This window comes from Equus quagga, chromosome 12 (genome assembly GCF_021613505.1).
Source record: "Equus quagga isolate Etosha38 chromosome 12, UCLA_HA_Equagga_1.0, whole genome shotgun sequence".
Taxonomy (NCBI): domain Eukaryota; kingdom Metazoa; phylum Chordata; class Mammalia; order Perissodactyla; family Equidae; genus Equus; species Equus quagga.
In genome coordinates, this window is record NC_060278.1 from 31,011,476 (window position 1) to 31,031,310 (window position 19,835).

Here is a 19,835-nt window from a genome sequence, read left to right on the forward strand (position 1 = left end):
ACACACACACACACAGATATATACACACACACACACACACAGATATATACACATGTAAAAGCACGTACACAGCCTGCACACACACACACACACAAGCCCCAAGCTGGACTGGACATGTGGACAAACGTGTTATTTGATAACACGCATGGAATAAATGCCTTGAGGAATAAAACCTGACTGTTTCCTCCTCCTCCCACCTCAAGCTGCTGGACTGCGGGTGAGTCTAGTCTCCCATATGGGAGCCTCTCCTCCCCTTCCAATAGCACAGCTTCTGACGCGGGGACAATTGGGAACACAGAAGCCCAGGGGGGCCAGACCTTCCCATGGGATCTCCTGCTCTGACCCCAACCCAACCACGGGCCACGAAGCTCCACATTCTGAGGTCAGTGCCTCATCATCCATGAGACAGGGAGAGTACTGTGACCCCAATCATGGAGCCGAGGTCAGAATGAAGCTGGATAACGTGCGAAGGCGGTTCAGGCTGGCCCTGGAGCAGGCAGGCGCTCCATCCAGGCAGCTAATACCTACAATTAAGGCTGTTTCCCCAACTCAGCTCACTGGCTACAAGGTAGAAACTTACAGATAAGAAGGACTTTTAATTGTTTGTTACATGTTAAAATGCCTTTGAAATACTCAGAAAATCTCATTTTCTATCAGTGGATTAGTCACCCCCCTTTGTAATACATGCTCTTGATTCACTTAGAAAACCCCGTTCTCATAGATTGTCCAAAGATAAACCTCCCAATTAATGCACTTGGCTTGATACTTAACACAGTACTGCCGATATGGCCCTGGCTGTTTGTGCCCAAATGCCGCCCGACGATACAAAAGGAGGGAGGGTGTATGTGTGACGTGTGATCTATGTTCTGTGTGTGACGTGTGTGATGCATGTATGTGTTGTGTGTGTGATGTGTGTATGTTGTGCGTGTGGTGTGTGATCTATGTTCTCTGTGTGTGTGTGTGTTGTATGTGTGATCTATGTTCTGTGTGTGTGTGTGTGTGTGTGTGTGTGTGTGTACACGCTGTGTGTGGTATGTGTTGTGTATATGCTTGTGTGCAGGTAGATGCAAACGTAGGCCTGCTTTGGAGTGTCCCGTTTTCATTTTGTTCGTAACCCTGTGCATGGGAACACCTGGGTTGGTGTCACATGAAGACCCGTTGACCCTGCCCATGGATGGAGTTTCACGGTTCAGGACATCGCCATGCTTGCCCCGCGGCCCCATGGCCCTGGCTGTCAACACTCACTTGTCCCTGGAGCTTGAGCCCCTGGTGTCAAGGGCTGGGCTGGGATCGGGGGTCAGCACTGGACAGAGACTCTGGCTGAGAGAAGGCGGTGCCTGTGAGCCCAGCTGGATCAGCCATCAGTAGGGTGGATTTGGCTGAGTCTCAGGGACAATGCCACATTTTTAAGACTTCGGGTAACTCTGAAAGCTTTCTTCTCTGAACATCAGAAGGAGTGAATCACTGCCGAGCCCCACCCTGTCTGTGGCTACTACTGACCCAGGGGTCACAAGAAGGGGCTGAAGAGCCACTCCCAGCTAGGGCCACAGGACTGCCAAGTCCACGCTGTTTGCACAGGTCCAGAGGGAGGGAGGCCCGCCCGCTCGACCCTCAGCCAGGTGCATGGCAGGCACAGCTCCGGGATGGTGTGTGACAAGCCTTTGCAAGGAAGCCATCTTCTGCCTGATGCCAAGCCTGATCCGAGAGCCACTGCCATGAGGCCTGTGCATCACCGGTAACGCCAGGACCAGGACCAGGCACCTTCTGTAACTGAGACAGCAGGCCTGTGCGGCTGGCACCTCCCTGTGCCCCAGCACCCCTTCCATACCCCTTCCAACGCCCAAAGCAGCAAGACCTCCTCCCCGTGTGAACAGAGACCGGCTCCTGTCAGCTGGCACTGGCTGATGTGGACGTGGCAGGCCACACAGCTGCTTCTCTGGATGGGGGGGTTGTCTGGTCCCCTGCCACCTGCAGACACCGCAGTGTCATTATTAGCGATGCAGTGCTGAAAATCTTCAATGATGTGACAACTTCGAGACGTCTGGCTGCATAACGACCAGACAACGCTGGCCCCGGGAGGGAGTCAGTGGGGGAAGGAGACGCACATACGTGCACACAGGCAGGGACAGACACCCACACTTCCAGCAGAACGACAATCCCCAGGAGGTGGCAGCCGACGCACAAAGCAGCCTAGAACTCAACTCTGGAGGAACGCATTTCACCCGGAAGATGAAAGTTTAGCCACACCCATGCCAATATAAAATTCTGCTCTTTCTCCCCAAAATGCAATTCTTTTATGCGCTGGACCTTCAGATATGGCCCTGCATCTGCTGACACTTTTTGTCAAAAAAGAGACGGGGCTCAAGAGATGACGCATGTGTGAGAGAAGCAGAATGGAACTGATTTCGTGTACCTTCCCTTCCACGTGTCTCTCTGACTCGGACATTCTCCTGGTGCCTGGCAGCCTTCGGATCCGTGGGGACCGTCCCCTCACTGCACCTGTGGCTCTTGTCCAATGGGGCAGGAAGTCACTTGTCTGCTTTTTTCCAGTTTCCACAATAGAAGGACACATGCAACCGTCTGAAAACCCAGTGCTGTCCGCAGAGGCCTCGTGACGGTCGCAGCCCACAGACGCCTCTTGTTAGACAGTCGAGGTCAGGGGACTTGCCGTGTGCCACACAGCAACACGCCAGTGCGGGCACAGGGTACGTGCCCACAGGACGTGCACACAGCTTCCTCAAGAGTGGGCTTCATTGAGGGAAGGCATTTGGGATCCAAGGCAGAAATTTTCCAAGGAGGAAAGAACACGACGTGAGCCCCAGATGGAGTCGGGGGAGCTGCCATGGGCCCCCAAACCCAGCACACCACTCTGCTCCCTCTCCACTTCCTGGAATTCCCCTGCAGGGCTGAGGTCCCAGGGCTGTGTGAGCACAGACAGAGACAGACAGAGGGACAGACGGGCAGACAGAGAGACAGTGCTAGTGGGGGAGAGGTAAACCCTTAGACGAACCTTCCCGTGCAGGTGTCCGGTCACTCACCTGAGAAGGCGAGTCTGGCAGAGCGACTCCAGCTTCACATACTGCAGTCTCCGAGCTGTGACTGCGGGAATGTTATCCGGAGAAGGAATTCCAGAGTGGAATTAAGGACCACTACTCCTTACATCCTGGTGTGAACAGTCCGTTCGACCTGTGCCAAGGGTACAAGGAATAGTAAGGAATCTTGTGTAATCAGGCCCTGCAGCCCGGGGCCCACCCTCTCCTCTCCCGCCCCTCACAGGCTCGGAACCTCCTCCCTCTTTGGGGCAGGGTCAGTCATCATAGCAAGGAGGCGCTCAGTCCAGAGCCTGCCAAGTCTACAGATCCCGAAGAACGAAGTCTTCCTACGTTATCTCCACGGATCCTCACCGAAGCCCAGGGTGGCTGTTCCATTCGAGCACCGCTCGGCACCAGCACCCAGCACCCGCCCACACTGCAGAGACGACAAGCCAGCACTCACACTGTCCGTGGGGCCTGGAGCCGACTCCCAGAAAGAAGGCGGAGCCCACCAGAGACAGGACAAAACACAGTTGGATAAGGCCCGGAAACCTGCTTTTGTATCAATTATTATTAATCGATGATTATGACCGGAGGGGTCTTCATGCCACACTCTGACCACTGTGGCTCGTGCCGTGGCAAACTGTCGTAACGACGGTCATGGGACATGGCAAGTTGTGGGAGAGGAGAGCGCGGAGGTGAGTTCAGTGCAGGTGGGGGAGGCATCGGCTGTTTCTCCAAGATAAACCTTCCACCTCGAAAGGCAGCCGAGGTCATCCATACACCGGCCACTTTAATCACACGACAGGCTCGCTCAATCCCCACGTTGCGAGAAATCGATAAGAAATTACAGAGCTCCAGCAATTTCTAGGCAATCTGGCATGTGGCTTTGGGGTTGGCATGTTATTTTTTTTCCATCTTTATGTTCAATTTGGGAAACCGCGTGGTGAATCTGATCTGCTACCCTCACCCCAAATCTCGGACCCTGAGTGACACATCTCTGTGCTGTGTGCATGCCCAAGACCGAGAACGATTAGCAAGAGAGGCTGGGACTCATTCAGTACTTGATATGTGGAAGGTAATTATTTCTACTAAAATCAACCATAAATGAATGTCTTCCACCTCTCACTTATAAAACCCAGGTTCATGCTTTTGAACAAAATTACCTCTGCCAACCTAATATTTTATGGAAGCAAACTGCTGGAGAAAACACCAGCAGAATCACCTCGTAGCTGAAAGAACTACCCTCGTGAGCAGCCGAGGTTTCAGCAAACAGAGGACACTTTCAAATCAGAGGCTGGAGGTTCCGACGGGCACACCCTCCCGGTGGGCCCTTCCCTCCAGAGGAGATGGTGGTGGGCAGGGCGCACCCAGAGCTGGAGGCCACAGAGCCGTGAGACCTAGAAAGAGCGATCTCCAGCGGAGGGCACCTCTCCCAGGCACCTCTGTGCCGTGGAACTGTGCCTTTCTGCTCTTATTCCCCAGCAGCCGCCCTGAGAGGCGAGTGGGCCGGGTCTCCCCGCTGCTTGACTTCGGGGAGCAAGGAGGACCAGCACTCATATCCATTCTAGGCTGTGGGCCAGCTGTAAAAATCACCTCCAGTTCCCACTTGTTTAGCAAGAAAAAAACTCACGATCTGCACAGAGCCGCCCCAGAGCCCGTGACTCAAGGTTCCCACGGAGAAACCGGAGGGCTTAAAGGGTCGTCTGTGGTGGTCCTGCCTGGCCGGGCCCGGCCCAGCTGTCTCAGCTCCCTCGTCCATCCAAACGCTGATGGCAGCTGATGCTCGGCGTCCTCATTCTCTCCCCAGAGCCCAGAATAGGGTGTCCCTGGAAATGACCAAGAAAAGGATGGAACCATTCGTTTCCATAAAATCACCTTCACACGACAGCAAACATACCAGGATGCAATCCCATTTCTACTGCTTAACCTCCGCCTGACCTCGGGGCAACCCCGCAGCCCCTCGGGCCTCGGGTGCTCTCCTGGAAGAAGGTGGTGCCACCCCCACCCAGAGCGGGTCTGAGGAGCAAGGAAGGTTCCAATGTGAGGGTCCAAGGGTCTCAGCATCGTCCTCTTCAGAGGGTCCCTAGGAAACTGAGGGTTAGCCTTCCAGACACACATTCGCCAGCAGAGCCAACAGGGCCTCGCCTGTGGCCAGGGGGACGCTCCACGGCCGAGGTTTTCTAAATGGAGCTGCTTTACCGGCAGAGAGGCCCAAGATGGCCAGTCCAGAAAAGTTAAATCATTGTTACACGCATCCACCACCCACAGTTAGCAAATGATAGTTTTGCTGAATTTACTTCGGTTCCTTTCTTGCACAAGAAATAAAACATACCGGATGCAAGTGAAGCCATCGTGCCCACCCGTGACCCATCTGCCTCCTCAGCTCGGGGCCGGTGGATGTCGGCTTCTCCATGTGTCAGAGCACCCGCAGATACGTGGAGTCTGTGTTTATACTTCACACCATTGATTCCCCGCGCTCTGTGGACTCTGCAAGTTGCTTTTGTCCTCTGACATTGTATTTCGGAGATTCACCCACATTGAAGCGCGCAGATCTGGTTCATTAAGTGTATAAGTGCCGGGCAGCGATGCGTGTGCGATGTCCCCACAATTTATTACCGTCCTGCACGCAGGGAAGGCCGCCCTGACCCTCAGCACTGCCCAGGGCCATAGATAGAGAGGGGGTGCGCGTTCATCCGGTTTGGGGGGCAGCTTTGGGAGGAGGGCAGGGTGCCTGGGCTCAGCACCGTGGTGTCACTGTGACACTCAGAGCCACAGGTGGGAGCAGTGCCAGTGGGACACGACCTTCGTCCCCGTCCACTCCCCACTCTCTTCTCCAGGAACCGCTCAGGACTGCCTGTCCTTCCTCCTTCTGGGCGTTGGGCCCCACTTTCACGGGTCCATAGTAACTTCTCTGTCCCCTTCCTGTGGGCGCCAGCTGGGGAGCCCGACTCGTGAGCCTGGTTGGCTGCGCTGGCGGCTAGGGCTGGCGCATCGAGGTCAGGGTCGCAGTGCGGTCATCCCCAGTAGTATCTGTCACCAGCGGCGAGCTGCCGGCGCCCTGGGTCACGGCTGTCTGTTCTCACCTGCAGGTACCAGCAGCGCAGACGTGAAGGAAAACCGCAACGTGAGCAACCTGGAGGCGGGGCCGCTGCCCCAGGGCGACAGGGTCCGCAGCGGGCCGCCAGGCATGAAGAGGAAAAGGCCCCTGGAGGAGGGCAACGGCAGCCACCTCTGCAAACTGCAGCTGATCTGGAAGAAGCTGTCGTGGTCGGTGACGCCCAAGAACGCGCTGGTCCAGCTGCACGAGCTGCGGCCGGGCCTGCAGTACCGGATGGTGTCCCAGACCGGCCCGGTGCACGCGCCCGTCTTCGCCGTGGCCGTGGAGGTGAACGGGCTCACGTTCGAGGGCACGGGGCCCACCAAGAAGAAGGCCAAGATGCGCGCGGCCGAGCTGGCCCTGCGATCCTTCGTGCAGTTCCCCAATGCCTGCCAGGCCCACCTGGCCATGGGCGGCGGCGCCGGGCCCTGCACGGACTTCACCTCCGACCAGGCCGACTTCCCCGACACGCTCTTCAAGGAGTTCGAGCCGGCGGCGCCCCGCGAGGGCTGCCCGGGCCGCCGCGCCGCCGACGCCGAGCTGCTGCCCGCGGCCTGCCGGCGGGGACGGCTGCTGTGCCGCACGCTGGACCTGGCGCGCCCGGGCGAGAGCAACCCGGTGGTGCTGCTGAACGAGCTGCGCGCCGGCCTGCACTACGTGTGCCTCGCCGAGCCGGCCGAGCGGCAGCGCGCCAAGCGCTTCGTGATGGCCGTGCGCGTGGACGGGAGGACGTTCGAAGGCTCGGGTCGCAGCAAGAAGCTGGCCAAGGGACAGGCGGCGCAGGCGGCTCTCCAGGCCCTCTTCGACATCCGGCTGCCCGGCCACGTCCCCAGCAGGAGTGGGAGCCGCCTCCTGCTGCAGGTGAGAATTCGCAGGTAGCCGCCCGCAGGTGGCTTCTCCGGGATGCGCGGAGGCATGGGGGTGACGGGGCGGCGGGCGGACCCCTCCGCTCCAGCCACGGTGGGTGGGGAGCGGCCCTCGCCCTCCCACCAAAGGCCCCGCTCCCAGCCTCCCTAGGAGTGGCTCTCGAGCCTTTGGAGAGAGAGGCGTGGGAAGGTACAGACAGAAGGCCACTCTCGGACGTGGCCGAGGTAAAGGGAGCGCTAAGGGACCGGGTGATGAGGCGAGGACGCCGCCGGACTCGGGGCAGGAGCGGGCGGGGCGGGGCGGGGCAGCGGTCTATGGAGGGAGGATGGCGCCCCAGGACTCGAGTTTGCCAGGCCCTTCGGCCACCTGGTGGCTGTGCCGGCTGCGGCCGCGGGAGAGGAGCGCAAGGCGAAATGCGTGTGTTGGGTCGTGGTGTGGTTCGGGTTGAGTTTCCAGCTGGGGAGCCCGGAGAGAGCAGATGAATGTGAATCGTTTCATCCAGTGATTCCCATGGGAGGCGGGGCGGGTGGCGTGTCTGGGGGGTTGCCCGAGGGAGCCAGAGGGACCGGTGCCTCTGACACTAGTTCACCCTCGTTCCTTCGAGGGACGTTTCTGCAGCCCCACCCACGTGTCAGGAACTATTCTCACACCCTTTTAAAACAACCTCATCCTGTGTGTCCGGTAACGGCTTATTTGTGAAAATTATCTTTTCTCTTACCTTTCTGAGAGTTATTCATGGGCATCGCTAGTGTATTAGAGTCAAGAAATTATCCTTCTGCACTTTTGGTGCCAAGGGTGGAAGGAAACACTCTACATAGGAGGCGGGAGGGGAGCGGGATGCAGGATGAGGACCCAGGACCCGTCAGCTGTTGCTGCCGCGGCTTGGTCCTCACAGCACCCAGGAGAGAGTCTGCCATGGCCTGGGGAGGTGGCGGGTCTGCTAAAGAACACAGGGTGCCGCCCGGACCTCAGGTAGCACACGGAACACCCCACAGCGACCCAGCAAAATGGTGTGGACAGACCCCTGCTGCTGAGTCACAGCTAGGAGCAAGCATGCATGCATTCATTCATTCATTCAATGAATGTCTCAGCAGGGACAACTGGCAAGGGAGAGCGTGGTCTGCCCCTCACGGTTTGGTCACGGGAGGGGGGATCCTGCTTAACAAGGAGCCCCAGTCAGGGGACGGCTGTTTCTCCTGCTGTGTCTGCCCCTAATTCCCTCATTTATTTTCAAATATTCAATGAAAAATCTACGGAGTGGTTTAGAGGGGTTTAGACCATAAGCTCATCCGTCTTGCCTTTCAACCCACCCTCGAATAACACAATCCAAGGAAAATTGATGTTTGCAGCAAAGCTCAGATAGCTCTAAGTCCTCGAGCCCCTCCCGGCCGGAAGTCAGGGAACCGTACTTCCCTCTTCCAAGCCTCCATCTGCTCCCGTTTCCCCTCTTTTTCCTCCCTATCCTGCTTCTTCGTTATCCATAACCTAAACCCTCCACTGTGCCCCGCAGCCCGGATGAGTGCCCAGGCTGCCAGGCCTCGACGTCACCTGTCTTCTCGCCGCCATCCCGGAGCGGGTCCCCCCATGGTGGCCACGGTGCATCCCTCTCAGCGTCCAGCCTGAGGCTTCAGGAGCCACCCCCCACAGCCGGCGTTTTCCTGGTTGGTAGGAAACACGGCTCTCCTCTTCCCACGCCCTCTCACCCCACCCCACGCGAAAGCTGGAGGATGTCATCCAGCCTAGGCCAGCCCCCTTTTCTCGCCTGTCGTCAGCCCTGAGCCCCCGGATGCAGGACCAGGCGGCTCGAGTGCTTTGTAACAGTCGTTTGACCCCAGAAGGCAGCACATCAGTTAAAGCCACTCTGCTAAATTATTTTTCTCTGACAGTCCGCTAACCACCCCGACCAGATGATGGAGGGCGAGGAGCGGCGTGAGGGCTGTGGGCCATCCATCATGCCAGGCACTGCGTCCCCGAGGCTCATTACCCGGTCCCCTCGCCCTGCACCCGGGGCTGATGGGGCTGAGTGGGCCGGGGGACTCAGGACCGGGTGCCATCAGCAGCCCTATTAAATTCGAATCCTGGTCTGGATTCAGGGACTGATCTTTAAAAGGCAGATTCCAAGAAGCTCTGTCAATGCTGCTGTGCTTTCTTGCCGTGCCCAGTGCCGTCTACACAGCGTTCCTCTTGCCCAGGTAGACGCTCATCCTGCTGGCACTGGTCTGGAGCTCTAAGTCCCCCGAGGCCTGGCCTTTCCCTATCCTGCACCAGGCACCCCCGGGCCCTGGCCAGGGTTCCAAGAACCCCACCTAGGCTCCCAGAAAATGCGGTCCCCCCTCCACTGCCGAGCCAAGAGGACCCTGCTCGAGTCCACTGGGGAATATGGCATCAGCGCTGGCTGCCAGGGCAACGCGATTTCTAGAACTTGGGTACTGACCACGCTAACCTTCTCTGCCCAAAGTCTGGGTTCTGCCCTACACAGAGCCGTCCTCCGTGTGCAGGACGATAAACCAGGAGTCTGGTTCTCAGAAGCAAACTAAGGGATGGTGTCTGTGTCTAATGCTTTGAACCAAAGGCTTGGTCCGTGTGAATGAGCTTCAGGACCCTCCCTAGTGGGGGTGCCCTATCTACGTAATATTCAGTGAGAAAATCTTCAATTGTGACAGTGCACGAGTCATTCGGGGAGTGTGTTTCAAATGCCGCTGTGGGTCTTACTGCAAGAAATCTAGCAGGTGCACAAGTGAGGACCTGGAGCTGCATTTCTGACCCGTGCAGGTGCGTCAGAGAGCTGCACCGTCAGGTGACCTGTGCCACTCGGAACCCCGTCTCGGGGCCGCTCTTGGCTTCACCCTGCAGAGCGGGGTCTCAGCCCGCTGGTGCTCACTCCGTCCTTAAGACAATTCGGAGTCAACCCTTCTGGGGAAGACTGCAGGGAGCAAGTCACTTTCCAACAGTAAAGGTAAAGCGGTGGAGAATTGCTTCCAGTGTCGATTCTGAAAGAGTAGGTTCTGAAGAGTAATATGCTCAATAAAGATTAAAACTGCTGGTGTTGATTTCTCCAGGATCTAATTTTCACCGTTTCCTGTACCCAGGGGTGTTTCTCAGGACCAGACCAGCTACTTTCCTTCAATTTCATGAGATCTGACTTAAGGTCTCTTAGCCAGAGTGCTGAGACCAAGACTGTTAAATTCTTTAAAGACCTGAACGAGTGGGGTGTGTAAGGCTCACACAGAGACACACAGGCTGGGCACTCCGCAAATGTCAGTGACAAGTTATCAGATGAGGATAACGAGGCTGACCAGGAGGCAGCCCAAATCCTCATGTTTTCCTGTTCTATGGCTGGGGCATCCTCCTGGTACAGGACTCCTGGGTTACCAAGATCCTTGGAAGTCATCATGAGACCGTATCAGAATATGAATACTCATTACCTGGAAACATCACGGTAGAAAGAAAAATAGATGAAATCACAAAATCTGCATCTCTCTTCAGTGTTCACCTCCCACCCCTTGCATGAAAAGAGTTAAATTCATAAAAGCACTCAATTCAACCAGAGAGGCCTATATCTCAGCACTTCCTTTCCATGGAAACTGGTCAGAGAAGAGAAGAGCGTTCATTGTGATGGGAGTAAAGAAAGTGAGTAAAAGTCATACTAACTCTGGAAAGGGGGGTCTCTCGTGGACCCCGGCCCCCCATTTGAGAACAAACAAGTTTACTAAGTTGCTCTTTTACCTTAAAGGTCCCCTTTATTTTTTATTAATTTATTTTTTTAATTTGTATGTCAGGCTGCAGTGGTATTAACAGTGTCTCAAAGATTTAGTCAAAGCAATTAAAACAGTTTTTTCCCCCAGAGTAAGAGGGAACACATTTAAAGACTGGCTATGGGGCTTGGCCCGGTGGCATGACAGTTAAGTTCAGACACTCCACTTTGGTGGCCTGGAGTTCACAGGTTCGGATCCTGGGCACGGACCTACACACCACTCATTAAGCCATGCTGTGGCGGCATCCCACATAGAAGAACTAGAATGACCTGCAACTGGGATACACAACTATGTCCTGGGGCTTTGGGGAGAAAAAAAGAAAAAAAAGGAGGAAGATTGGCAACAGATGTTAGCTCAGGGCCAATCTTCCTCACCAAAAAGCAAACCAAAAAAAAAATTAAAAAACAAAACAAAACTGGTCATAAAGGTTAGTTGCTTCCACGAACCGTTTTGAGGTTTTTTTAGGGAACCCACGCCCAAGGCTTCGGTCCCGGCCATTTGTCACAAGCCAAGCTTGCCTGACCCGCATCCTGCTCTGTCCCCTGTTCATGTAGCTATTACTGCCAGGACAGGGAGAAACCATGGGAATTGATAACAAGATGGAAATGAACAATTTTTTTAAAGTTGCAGCATTTTATAGTAAATTTGGATCAGAGCTCCCGTACACGATCCCATTTCACGGAATCTGCCCCCAGAATTAGCCGCAGAATTAGACCAGGGGGACGAAGTCCTCTGCTTTCTCAGCAGCTGCTCTGCAGGACGCTAATGGGATGTTTGCACAAACACGCTGTCCTTCTCCCAAACGCCAAGGTGACCCCCAGCTGCCTCTGGCCACTTTACAGATTGTGTTTCTAATCTCATACTCCTGCTAATCTATCTTACTCAACAGAAGCAGCATCCTAACTGCTATAAAGCAAAACTGTTAATTAATATTGCCATAACAAATTAGCAGTAGAGGGGTCCTCAAATTTTAAATAGTCCTAAATTAAAAACGAATAGCTGTGGAAGCCACACACACGGGGCTTTGGAATAGCCTAACGCTGTCCACGCTGGTACCCAAGGACACCCCGAGGCAGCCGCAGGTGCCTATGGCGTTCTCACCCGCAACCTCCTGGTACTGCTCAGAGCACGGAGATGTCCCCAAGCTGCCAGTGTCACCGGTGGAGGGTGGAGGGAGACAGAGGAGGGAAAGCACATGGCTGTGTTATCCAGAATCGTGATGCCTTCCTAAGAATGGGCTTTAAAATGGTCACCACGTAAGAGTTCCCCCAAAACAAACACAATCAAACCCCAACTGTCCTTGGTCACCCTCCTGGCTCGGATAAGTGTCCTCGGGCAGACGCTGCCAACACCCGGGCAGGTGCACCTTGTTCGAGCCGAGGCTTCCAGGCAGCACTGGGGGCACGTAAAGCTCTGCTGTTTCCCACCAGCAGCCCTGGGGCAGCCCTGCCTCTCTGGGCCTCCGGCTGTGGTTCTGAACTCCAGCGGTAGGGGTCCCAGGGGCTCTGCGGTCCCGGAAGCCTGTCTGCCTCCCGGTAATTGTTTTCCTGCTCGTCTGTGACCACACTGCCCTTGTGGAGCCATAATTATTCAAGCGGCCTTCTTCCTTTCGACACCTCCACTCCCCCTGGGTTTTGTGACCACACACCCTCTTGTGGTCCATGAGGAGGCAAAGGCGGCCTTTTACAGAAGGAAGACACCTTCCCGCAGGTCCAGCCGACCCTGAGCTTCACTGGGCTGTCTTCATCTCCTTCTTTCCTCAGAAGAGGCACTGACAGCGAGACTACAGTGATAGGTCACTTCACTGACATCACATGGGGAAAAATCTTCTAAAAAACCCTCCTTAATGAGGGCATTGAAGGCTTGTTAGATGCTTGACAATACATTTATACGTAACATATGTAATGTGCAATGTATATACAATATATATTTATATGATACACATTTTTTTTTGAGAAAGATTAGCTCTGAGCTAACTGCTGCCAATCCTCCTCTTTTTGCTGAGGAAGACTGGCCCTAAGCTAACATCCATGCCCATCTTCCTCTACTTTATTTATTTTTTTTTTTTATGGCATGCCAAGCAGTGCCATGTCCGCACTCAGGATCCAAACTGGCAAACCCTGGGCCCCCGAAGTGGGACGTGCACACTTAACCACTGCGCCAGCAGGCCGGCCCCTATGATACGCATTTATACAATGTATACACATCATGCACTTACAAGCATACGCTGACACAATGTGCCTACAATGTACAGTATCCATTTATACAATAGCCTCTGCCATCCTACTTCCTTCTAAAACAATTGCATGCAATTTAAGTAAGAAGAGTTAAATATGTATTTAAGCCTGTTCCCAATCCTGCATTTGGCATTTTTTATTATAGTTAGTATGACTGCCGATTAGTTAGGCAGAGTCTAGAAACCAAGCTTTCCCACTTCTCTCGCTATTCTGATGGCCACTACTAACAACAGTGATGATGATGATGATCAGCAGTGACATGAGGAGCTAATGTTCGTCAGGCACCTGCTCTGTGTCACATGTTATTCCAGGTGCTTTACATGTAAGAGCACATCCCAGCGTCGTCCAGTCTTGGAGGTGACTATGCACATCCCCGTTGTACAGATAGGACACTGAGGAGTGGAAAGTCACGTCCTTTGCCCAGAGCCGAGCAGGTGAGTGTGGAGCCAAGAGAAGGATCACAAAGAGGACAGAGACGTCCCCAGGGCAGTGAAGGAGCCCTCAGTGCCTATCCTTCAAGACCCCAGCACCTTTACAGGCCTGTCGAGGAAATGGAACACACTCCGTCAACACGCAATGCGTGACTTGGCACGGTAGGAGTGACACAAGGTGCGTGGTGCTCGTTCCAAACACAGAGAAACACGTGAGCAGGAGACAGGAGCTTGCTGACTGACTTTGAGGGATCACAGAGCTTAGCCATGTGAGCAGAAAGGGGGTTCCTAGGGCGAGGGGCCCACTCCCACCATGGCATTGTGTCCCGCAGATCCGGGTCCTCACCCCAGAGCTCAGGGAGGCAGAGGCCTCTGTGTCAGGTGAGCCCTCCTCGGCTGACCCCTACGAAGCGGCGGGGAGCTTGCCAACAGCTCCCACATGGGGAGCCCGGCTTTGTCAGCAGAGAGGCTGCAGCTTTGCTGTGCAGACGGCAGGCTTTGTTGGCATGGCTGGGTCCCTTCTTCCTTGGGGACACATTGTTACACTGAAAAGGAGAGAGACAGCAGAAAAGAGGGCGAGTGGGAGAATGCCAACATGTAAGCGAGCCAGAGAAAGCAAAAAGGAACACCCAAGAGAGGCTAGAACTGCCTCCCAGGTGCAAGGAGCCCAGGAACAACCCAGGAAGAAACACGAGGGAGGGAGGGTTCCAAGGTTGCCATTTGCCTCTGCCACCCACCCAGGTTCTGCTCCCTGAAGACCCAGGATCCCTGCAGACCCTGGGCTCCTTTGCCCAGCTGTGACCAAGCCCTCTGCACTGTCCTCGTGCTGTGGGGGGTGTTGGGCTATTTTCATTTGCTCGCCTGTCTCTGCTCCCTCGTGACCCCAGGAGTTACGCTCGGGAAGGTGGGCCCTTAGATGTCATCGTGGAGTGGGGAGCTCCACAGGCACTTCAAGCTTCGTGGGGTGCTGACCAGCCCTGCAACCTCCCTAACAATGTTGACGGTGTGTGGAGGTGAATGCAAACTGGGTCCGAGAGAGGGCATTTGGACCCTGGACCGCCTCTTGTCCCTGCCACTCTTGGGCCTCACGATCTTAAACTTGTGCTTCTTCCAGTGTCGGCTCAGGTTCCGGGGAACAGCTGTTAAGATGGAGTTCTGGGTGCAGGCGGTTTCTGGGGGTGAGAAGGGAGAAGGTGAGTGAAGGATGAAGGATGAGAGCAGGATTGCCAGGGAGGGTCACCCGACTGTGACGCAGACCCCCCGATGGGCTCACTTAGACGCCCCAGGGTGTCAGAAGTGCCATGCAGGGGCCGACCTCTGACCACTTGCCCTGCCAGGTGCGGGATCTTCTCGTGGGAGACCCGAGCTCTGCAATTTGGGGCCCATCTGGGGAACCCACACCCCAGACCCCTGGGACCACTTCCTGAGGAAACTTGAGTGACTCGGGGAACTGTGGCCCCTTGAGGAGCGTCGAGGATGTTTCCTGGGAGCTGAGAAGCAGTAGGGATGTTCTCCCTGTGGAAGCGATTCTGCAGCCGCTCCCCCCTCCCCACCCACTCCCCGGCCTCACCCAGTGCGCATGCGCCTACACCGCAGCCTGTGCGCGCGTCCTGGATGCGAGTTCTCTTTCTCCCTCCCTCTCTGTTTCTCTGTCTCTCCATCCTTCTCTTCTCCTCTCCTCTCCCTCTCCCTTCCCACCACTTTTCAGTTACCCCGAGCCTACTCTGTTCCCATTTTCAGCGATCCTGTGTACGCGAGCAGCGTATTTGGTGCTCTGCGGGCATGTGGCCCTAGGGGAGTAAATCTTGTATAAGCGCCGTGTCAGCAAACATTTGTGCAACGCTCTCTGTGTGCTGGGCCCCACGGAAGCGCCCTCCGTTTCCCCGGGATCGTTGCAAACGAGTGTGCAGAGCTGAGCTTAGGAACCGGCTCCTGGGCCAAGAGTCCCGGAGTTCGCATTTCCCTCAGGTCAGCTGAGAGATGACAAGGTGGCCGTCCTGGGCTCGGGAGGAGAACCCGGCCTCTTCTCTTCTCTTGGGGAAGAGAGGGTGGGCACGGCTTCCACCGCTGGGCCCCACTTGCAGAGGATCCAAGCCCTTCCTCTCTCAGAGCCCTGGTTTCCTGACCAGTGAAGTGGGGTGAAGATGACAGTGTCCACTTCACGGAAGGGCGGGGAGATGAAAGGGGCTAATGGGTGTAAAGTACCTGACCAGCCCTGGGCACAAGGTCATCACCGCCTGAGGGTCTGTCATTCTTCCTCCGGGATGCCGGCTGTGGGTTGTGTGCGGCCTCAGTGTGACTGGCCGTCGGGAGGCCATGAAGGGGGCAGGGTGAGCATTCAGAGAGAAACGTGGATTTGCTCCTCTGTTCCTGTTTCTGGGGGGAGGGACGTGCTTCTCGTGTGCCGGGCTGGGGCTGGACTGGCTGGGAAGGAGGCAGCGATGCTGACGGACCCACCAGCTCCTCCCAGCCTCAGTTTCCTCGTCTTGGAAAGAAGGGACTGAGGCTGGGTGTTCACTTCCAGCTCTCACACTCTGTGCAAATAAACCGGGTGCAAGGCACCCGTATGCCAGCCCCATATACACATACAGGCGCAATGTGCCAGCAGCCGCTTTCCGATGACATTTAAGAGAAAACAGACACAAATGTGCCACCACAATGACATGCAATCTGCAGCATTAGCCCGAAACTGCTTTTCTCAGCCCAGTGAGGTTTTCCACTGAAATCTAGCTTTCCAAACCAAAGGAGGAACTGAGGACGTGGCAGGTGGGAGACAGCCAGGTGATGCTCTGTGAGCAACTGGGTCGGCGTGTCCGGGTCCTGGGGACCTGCCTGCTCTCCACATGCTGGCATCTGGAGAGAGACTAGGGAGAAAATCCCCATGTGCTTCTCCCTCTGACACTCTTTTCTCTCACTTTGTCTCCTTAGCACCAAAAGATACTTTATGAGGCCCGGGGATGGGCTGAATGTTAAAATTTGTTTAAATAGATCCCATCCCAAGGCAATTCATACCTCTATCCACCCTCAAACTCAAACACTCTGGAACATTCTCAAGTGCAAGGACTCAGCTGTGTCCAGACCCTGTTTATCCCTCTCAGGACTCATTCTTTCTTTAGGCAGCTGTAATTTTTTATTTTTTTATTTTTTTGGCTGAGGAAGATTGTCCCTGAGCTAACATCTGGAGCAACCATCCTCTATTTTATATGTGGGATGCTGCCACAGTATGGCTGAAGGGTGGTGTAGGTGCATGCCTAGGATCCGAACTCACAAATCCAGGCTGCTGAAGCGGAGTACACAAACATAACCACTACACCATGGGCCTGGCCCCAGGTGGCTGCATTTTTAAGTAAAATGCAGTGACTACTTCAGTTGTCCCAGCGTTGGAGGGGAGCCTGTGCTCACAATGTCACTTCCCTTCATGTCTCGGCTTGGAGAAACGAGCTCCTGTTCCCAGATCTTTATCCTATCCTCCCTCCACACTTGTCACCCCTCATCCCCACATGTGAGAGCTTAGCGATGCATGGAAAGCAGAACCATGGTTTGTAACAATTGCACCACAATTAAACATTTTTAAAATGCATTTCTCTAAATTAATGCACTCAGCGGAATTGTGAGTTCACTCAAGTACTCGAAGTTATGAGCCTACAGAACAAAAATTACCATACAGACACCAGGCATGAGAGACGTTTTCTTAATGCAGAGCTTTTTCCCTCTGGTTGTAATTAAAATAAATACGGGGGTGGAAGCCGTCTTCTGCCTCCAGTGTAAGTCCCCATGTCTGAACCATGTTTCGTTCCTGACAATTTCAGTGAAAGGAGAAGTATTCAGTAAAACAACTCTCGGATTGCATGGTGTAGGGTAGACTATTCAGTTATCTAAATGGAGAAATCGGAGAGAATACGATGCTTCCGTGAAACAAACTAGTAGCCTGCGGCATCCGTGGGATATCGCTTTGGGTTTCAAAGCCAAGAAACATGAGTTGAAGTATAGACCAACAGGCCAGCGGAGGCAGCTGTGCAGCCACGCAGCCTCCTACCCGCAGGACTCACCCCCGAGGACGGGCCGCCCTGCACGTCCAGGCAGGAGCACAGGGGGCAGCTCCAGCAGAAGCCCAGCAGCAGCCAGCGCTTCCTCTCAGCCTGCCCAGGATGGGGTGTTCAACGGCCATCAGATAGCGTCCCCGTCTGGACCCCGCCCCCAGGGCCAGGAAACAAGTGCCCCACAGGAGGACATGGCATCAACAGTGCAGCGGCTGTTGGGCCCGAGAGCCCATGTCGTGGGACCGTCTGCCAGGCGCTGAGACAGGGCTGGATTGCTTCTGATGGATCCGGGAAGGAAAGCCTTCACAGAGGAGGAAGCTTGACTGCCAGGTCTGGGACCTTCCCCCAGAGGACTGGGACGGACACCTGAGGAAAGGCACAGGGAGGACCCGTGTCCAGCGGAGGAGGGCCAGTGTGCCATGTGCACTGAGTGGCTGCAAGTGGGCAGCTGCTGGGTCGTTCTGAGAATGTGAGCTGTTTGCCAGCTGTGGGATCGATGGTCACGTGTGCTGGGGGAGGGGGCAGAATTAAAGGTTTGGTTCTAGACAGCCGAGTTTGAGGTGCCCCGAGGATGACCATGTGGGGCTTCCTGCTGTCACCAGCAGCCACACTGGGGTCAGTAGCCTTGACTTCAAGTCCAGCTCTGCCCCTTCCAGCTGGTGCCCTTGAACGACTCACGCAGAGCCTCAGGGTCCCTCATCTGTAAAATGGGCAGCTTTCCCAAGGGAAAGACCTGCCTTGAGCTCCTGTGAGGTTGAGGGCAATGAAATGGGGACTCGAGGGATGTGACGTCTATGGCAGTGGCCCTGGACTGTGACCTCCAGCACATGTCAATGTGACCTTGAGCTGATGGGGTGGGGAGGTGTCTGAACCTTTGGGTCGGGGTTCAAGAGGGGAAGCTCTGCCCCCAGACTGTGGTCGGTCCCCGCGGTCGGTTCCCAAGGTTGGTCCCCACGGTGCCCCCTCTCAGCAGCAGTGAGTCTGAGGGTAAGTTGTGTGCCTTTTTGGTGCCACTGAACCCGTGTCTGTCTTGTCTCTCAGCCTGGGGAGCTGGAGTGGAACTTGAAATCACAGCGGGGCCAGGCAGGCCTTGTCTGGGTCCTGGCCTGTGGCTGACCAGCAAGACCACAGGCAGGTGTCCGGGACCCCGTTTCCTCATTGTAAAACAAGGATGACGGCCTTCACCTCACGGGTCACGTGAGGCTTGGTGGAACGACACTTGTTGTCTCTCCAGACCCCACTGGGTGGCATAGCCGCTTTCCTCCTGACCTTGGTTCCCAGAGACACTGTATCTCCTGGGAACCCCCCCACAAGCCCCAGCCAATGTCTCCCCTCCTTCTAGACTCACAGGTGCACACACTCCACAACAGGCCATGTGGCGACGCCCAGGAGTTTGAGGTCGAACGTCTGAGTTTCCGTCCTGGTCCTGCCAGGAACCGTGTGTACGGGACGTGTCACCTGACTTCCCTGGGAGGTGGGAACGTAGATGAAGGGCCATGTTGCAGCGAGGCTTTAATGATTAAATGAGACACGTCCTGGCAGAGGGTGAGCAGTCAGGACATGTTAGAGGTCGACCATCTCTGTTTTCACTTCAGCGACTGGTCTGAGAGTGAGCGAGCAGCAGGAAGGGGTCCCGGCGGGACAGCCATCAGGACAAGCCACGTCCTTGGCAAACGGCATGTTCCTGCTGTCCAAAGCTGTGCAATTCTGGCTGAATTCAGGCCCAAATCTGGCTGAAAGAAACAAGCAGCGCCACCGTGATCAAAACAGCCTGGGATGTGAGCATCCAGGAGCAGTCAGAGGGTGAACGTGTCGCAGGAAACAGTCGATGGCGGCAGAGTGGCATTTAACCCCCCGGAAACGGCGGTCAAGACAGTGGTTTCTGGCTGATGCTGACTGATTCTAGATCGCTGTGCTTCTCAACCTGTTTGGGCCACAGAACTCATGAAGGTTGACGATCATGCGTGTGACGTGCCTTCTTTCTCCTCGGCCATCAGCATCCTTCCTCTCTCAAGAGACTGTGTCAGAACAAGAGAGGGCGAGAGGGATGCTGTCAGAGCAGCTTTGAAACCATTGTAATTTATATCGAAAGTAGATCACCCCAAACCTTTGTATTTCATTGTTAGGAACACTTTTTTAAAATCTACACGTGATCCCAGGTAGGTCGGCCCCTGGCATAGATGGATGCTCTATCCATCTTATCAGGACCAGGACAACCTGTACCGACAGTAATTACTCAACTTCTTCAGTGACAGAAAAGCTCTCTTTCTTAATGGAAATATTGACATGGAAAATATTCAAAGTTTGGCACAAATCCACTCTGCCCAGAACTGGTTGATATTTTTGCTTTGTTTGGTTTTGTGTGTCTGTTTT

General features: G+C 55.1%; 1 protein-coding gene across 1 annotated transcript in view; it reads left to right on the forward strand.

The window, feature by feature from the left end:
- ADARB2 (adenosine deaminase RNA specific B2 (inactive)) overlaps positions 1–19,835 on the forward strand; it is a 235,975-nt gene that overhangs the window by 96,854 nt on the left and 119,286 nt on the right. The window contains exon 4 of the mRNA XM_046677998.1: positions 6,125–6,993. Coding sequence (XP_046533954.1) covers positions 6,125–6,993 — 869 coding nt within the window. The remainder of the gene's footprint in view (positions 1–6,124; positions 6,994–19,835) is intronic.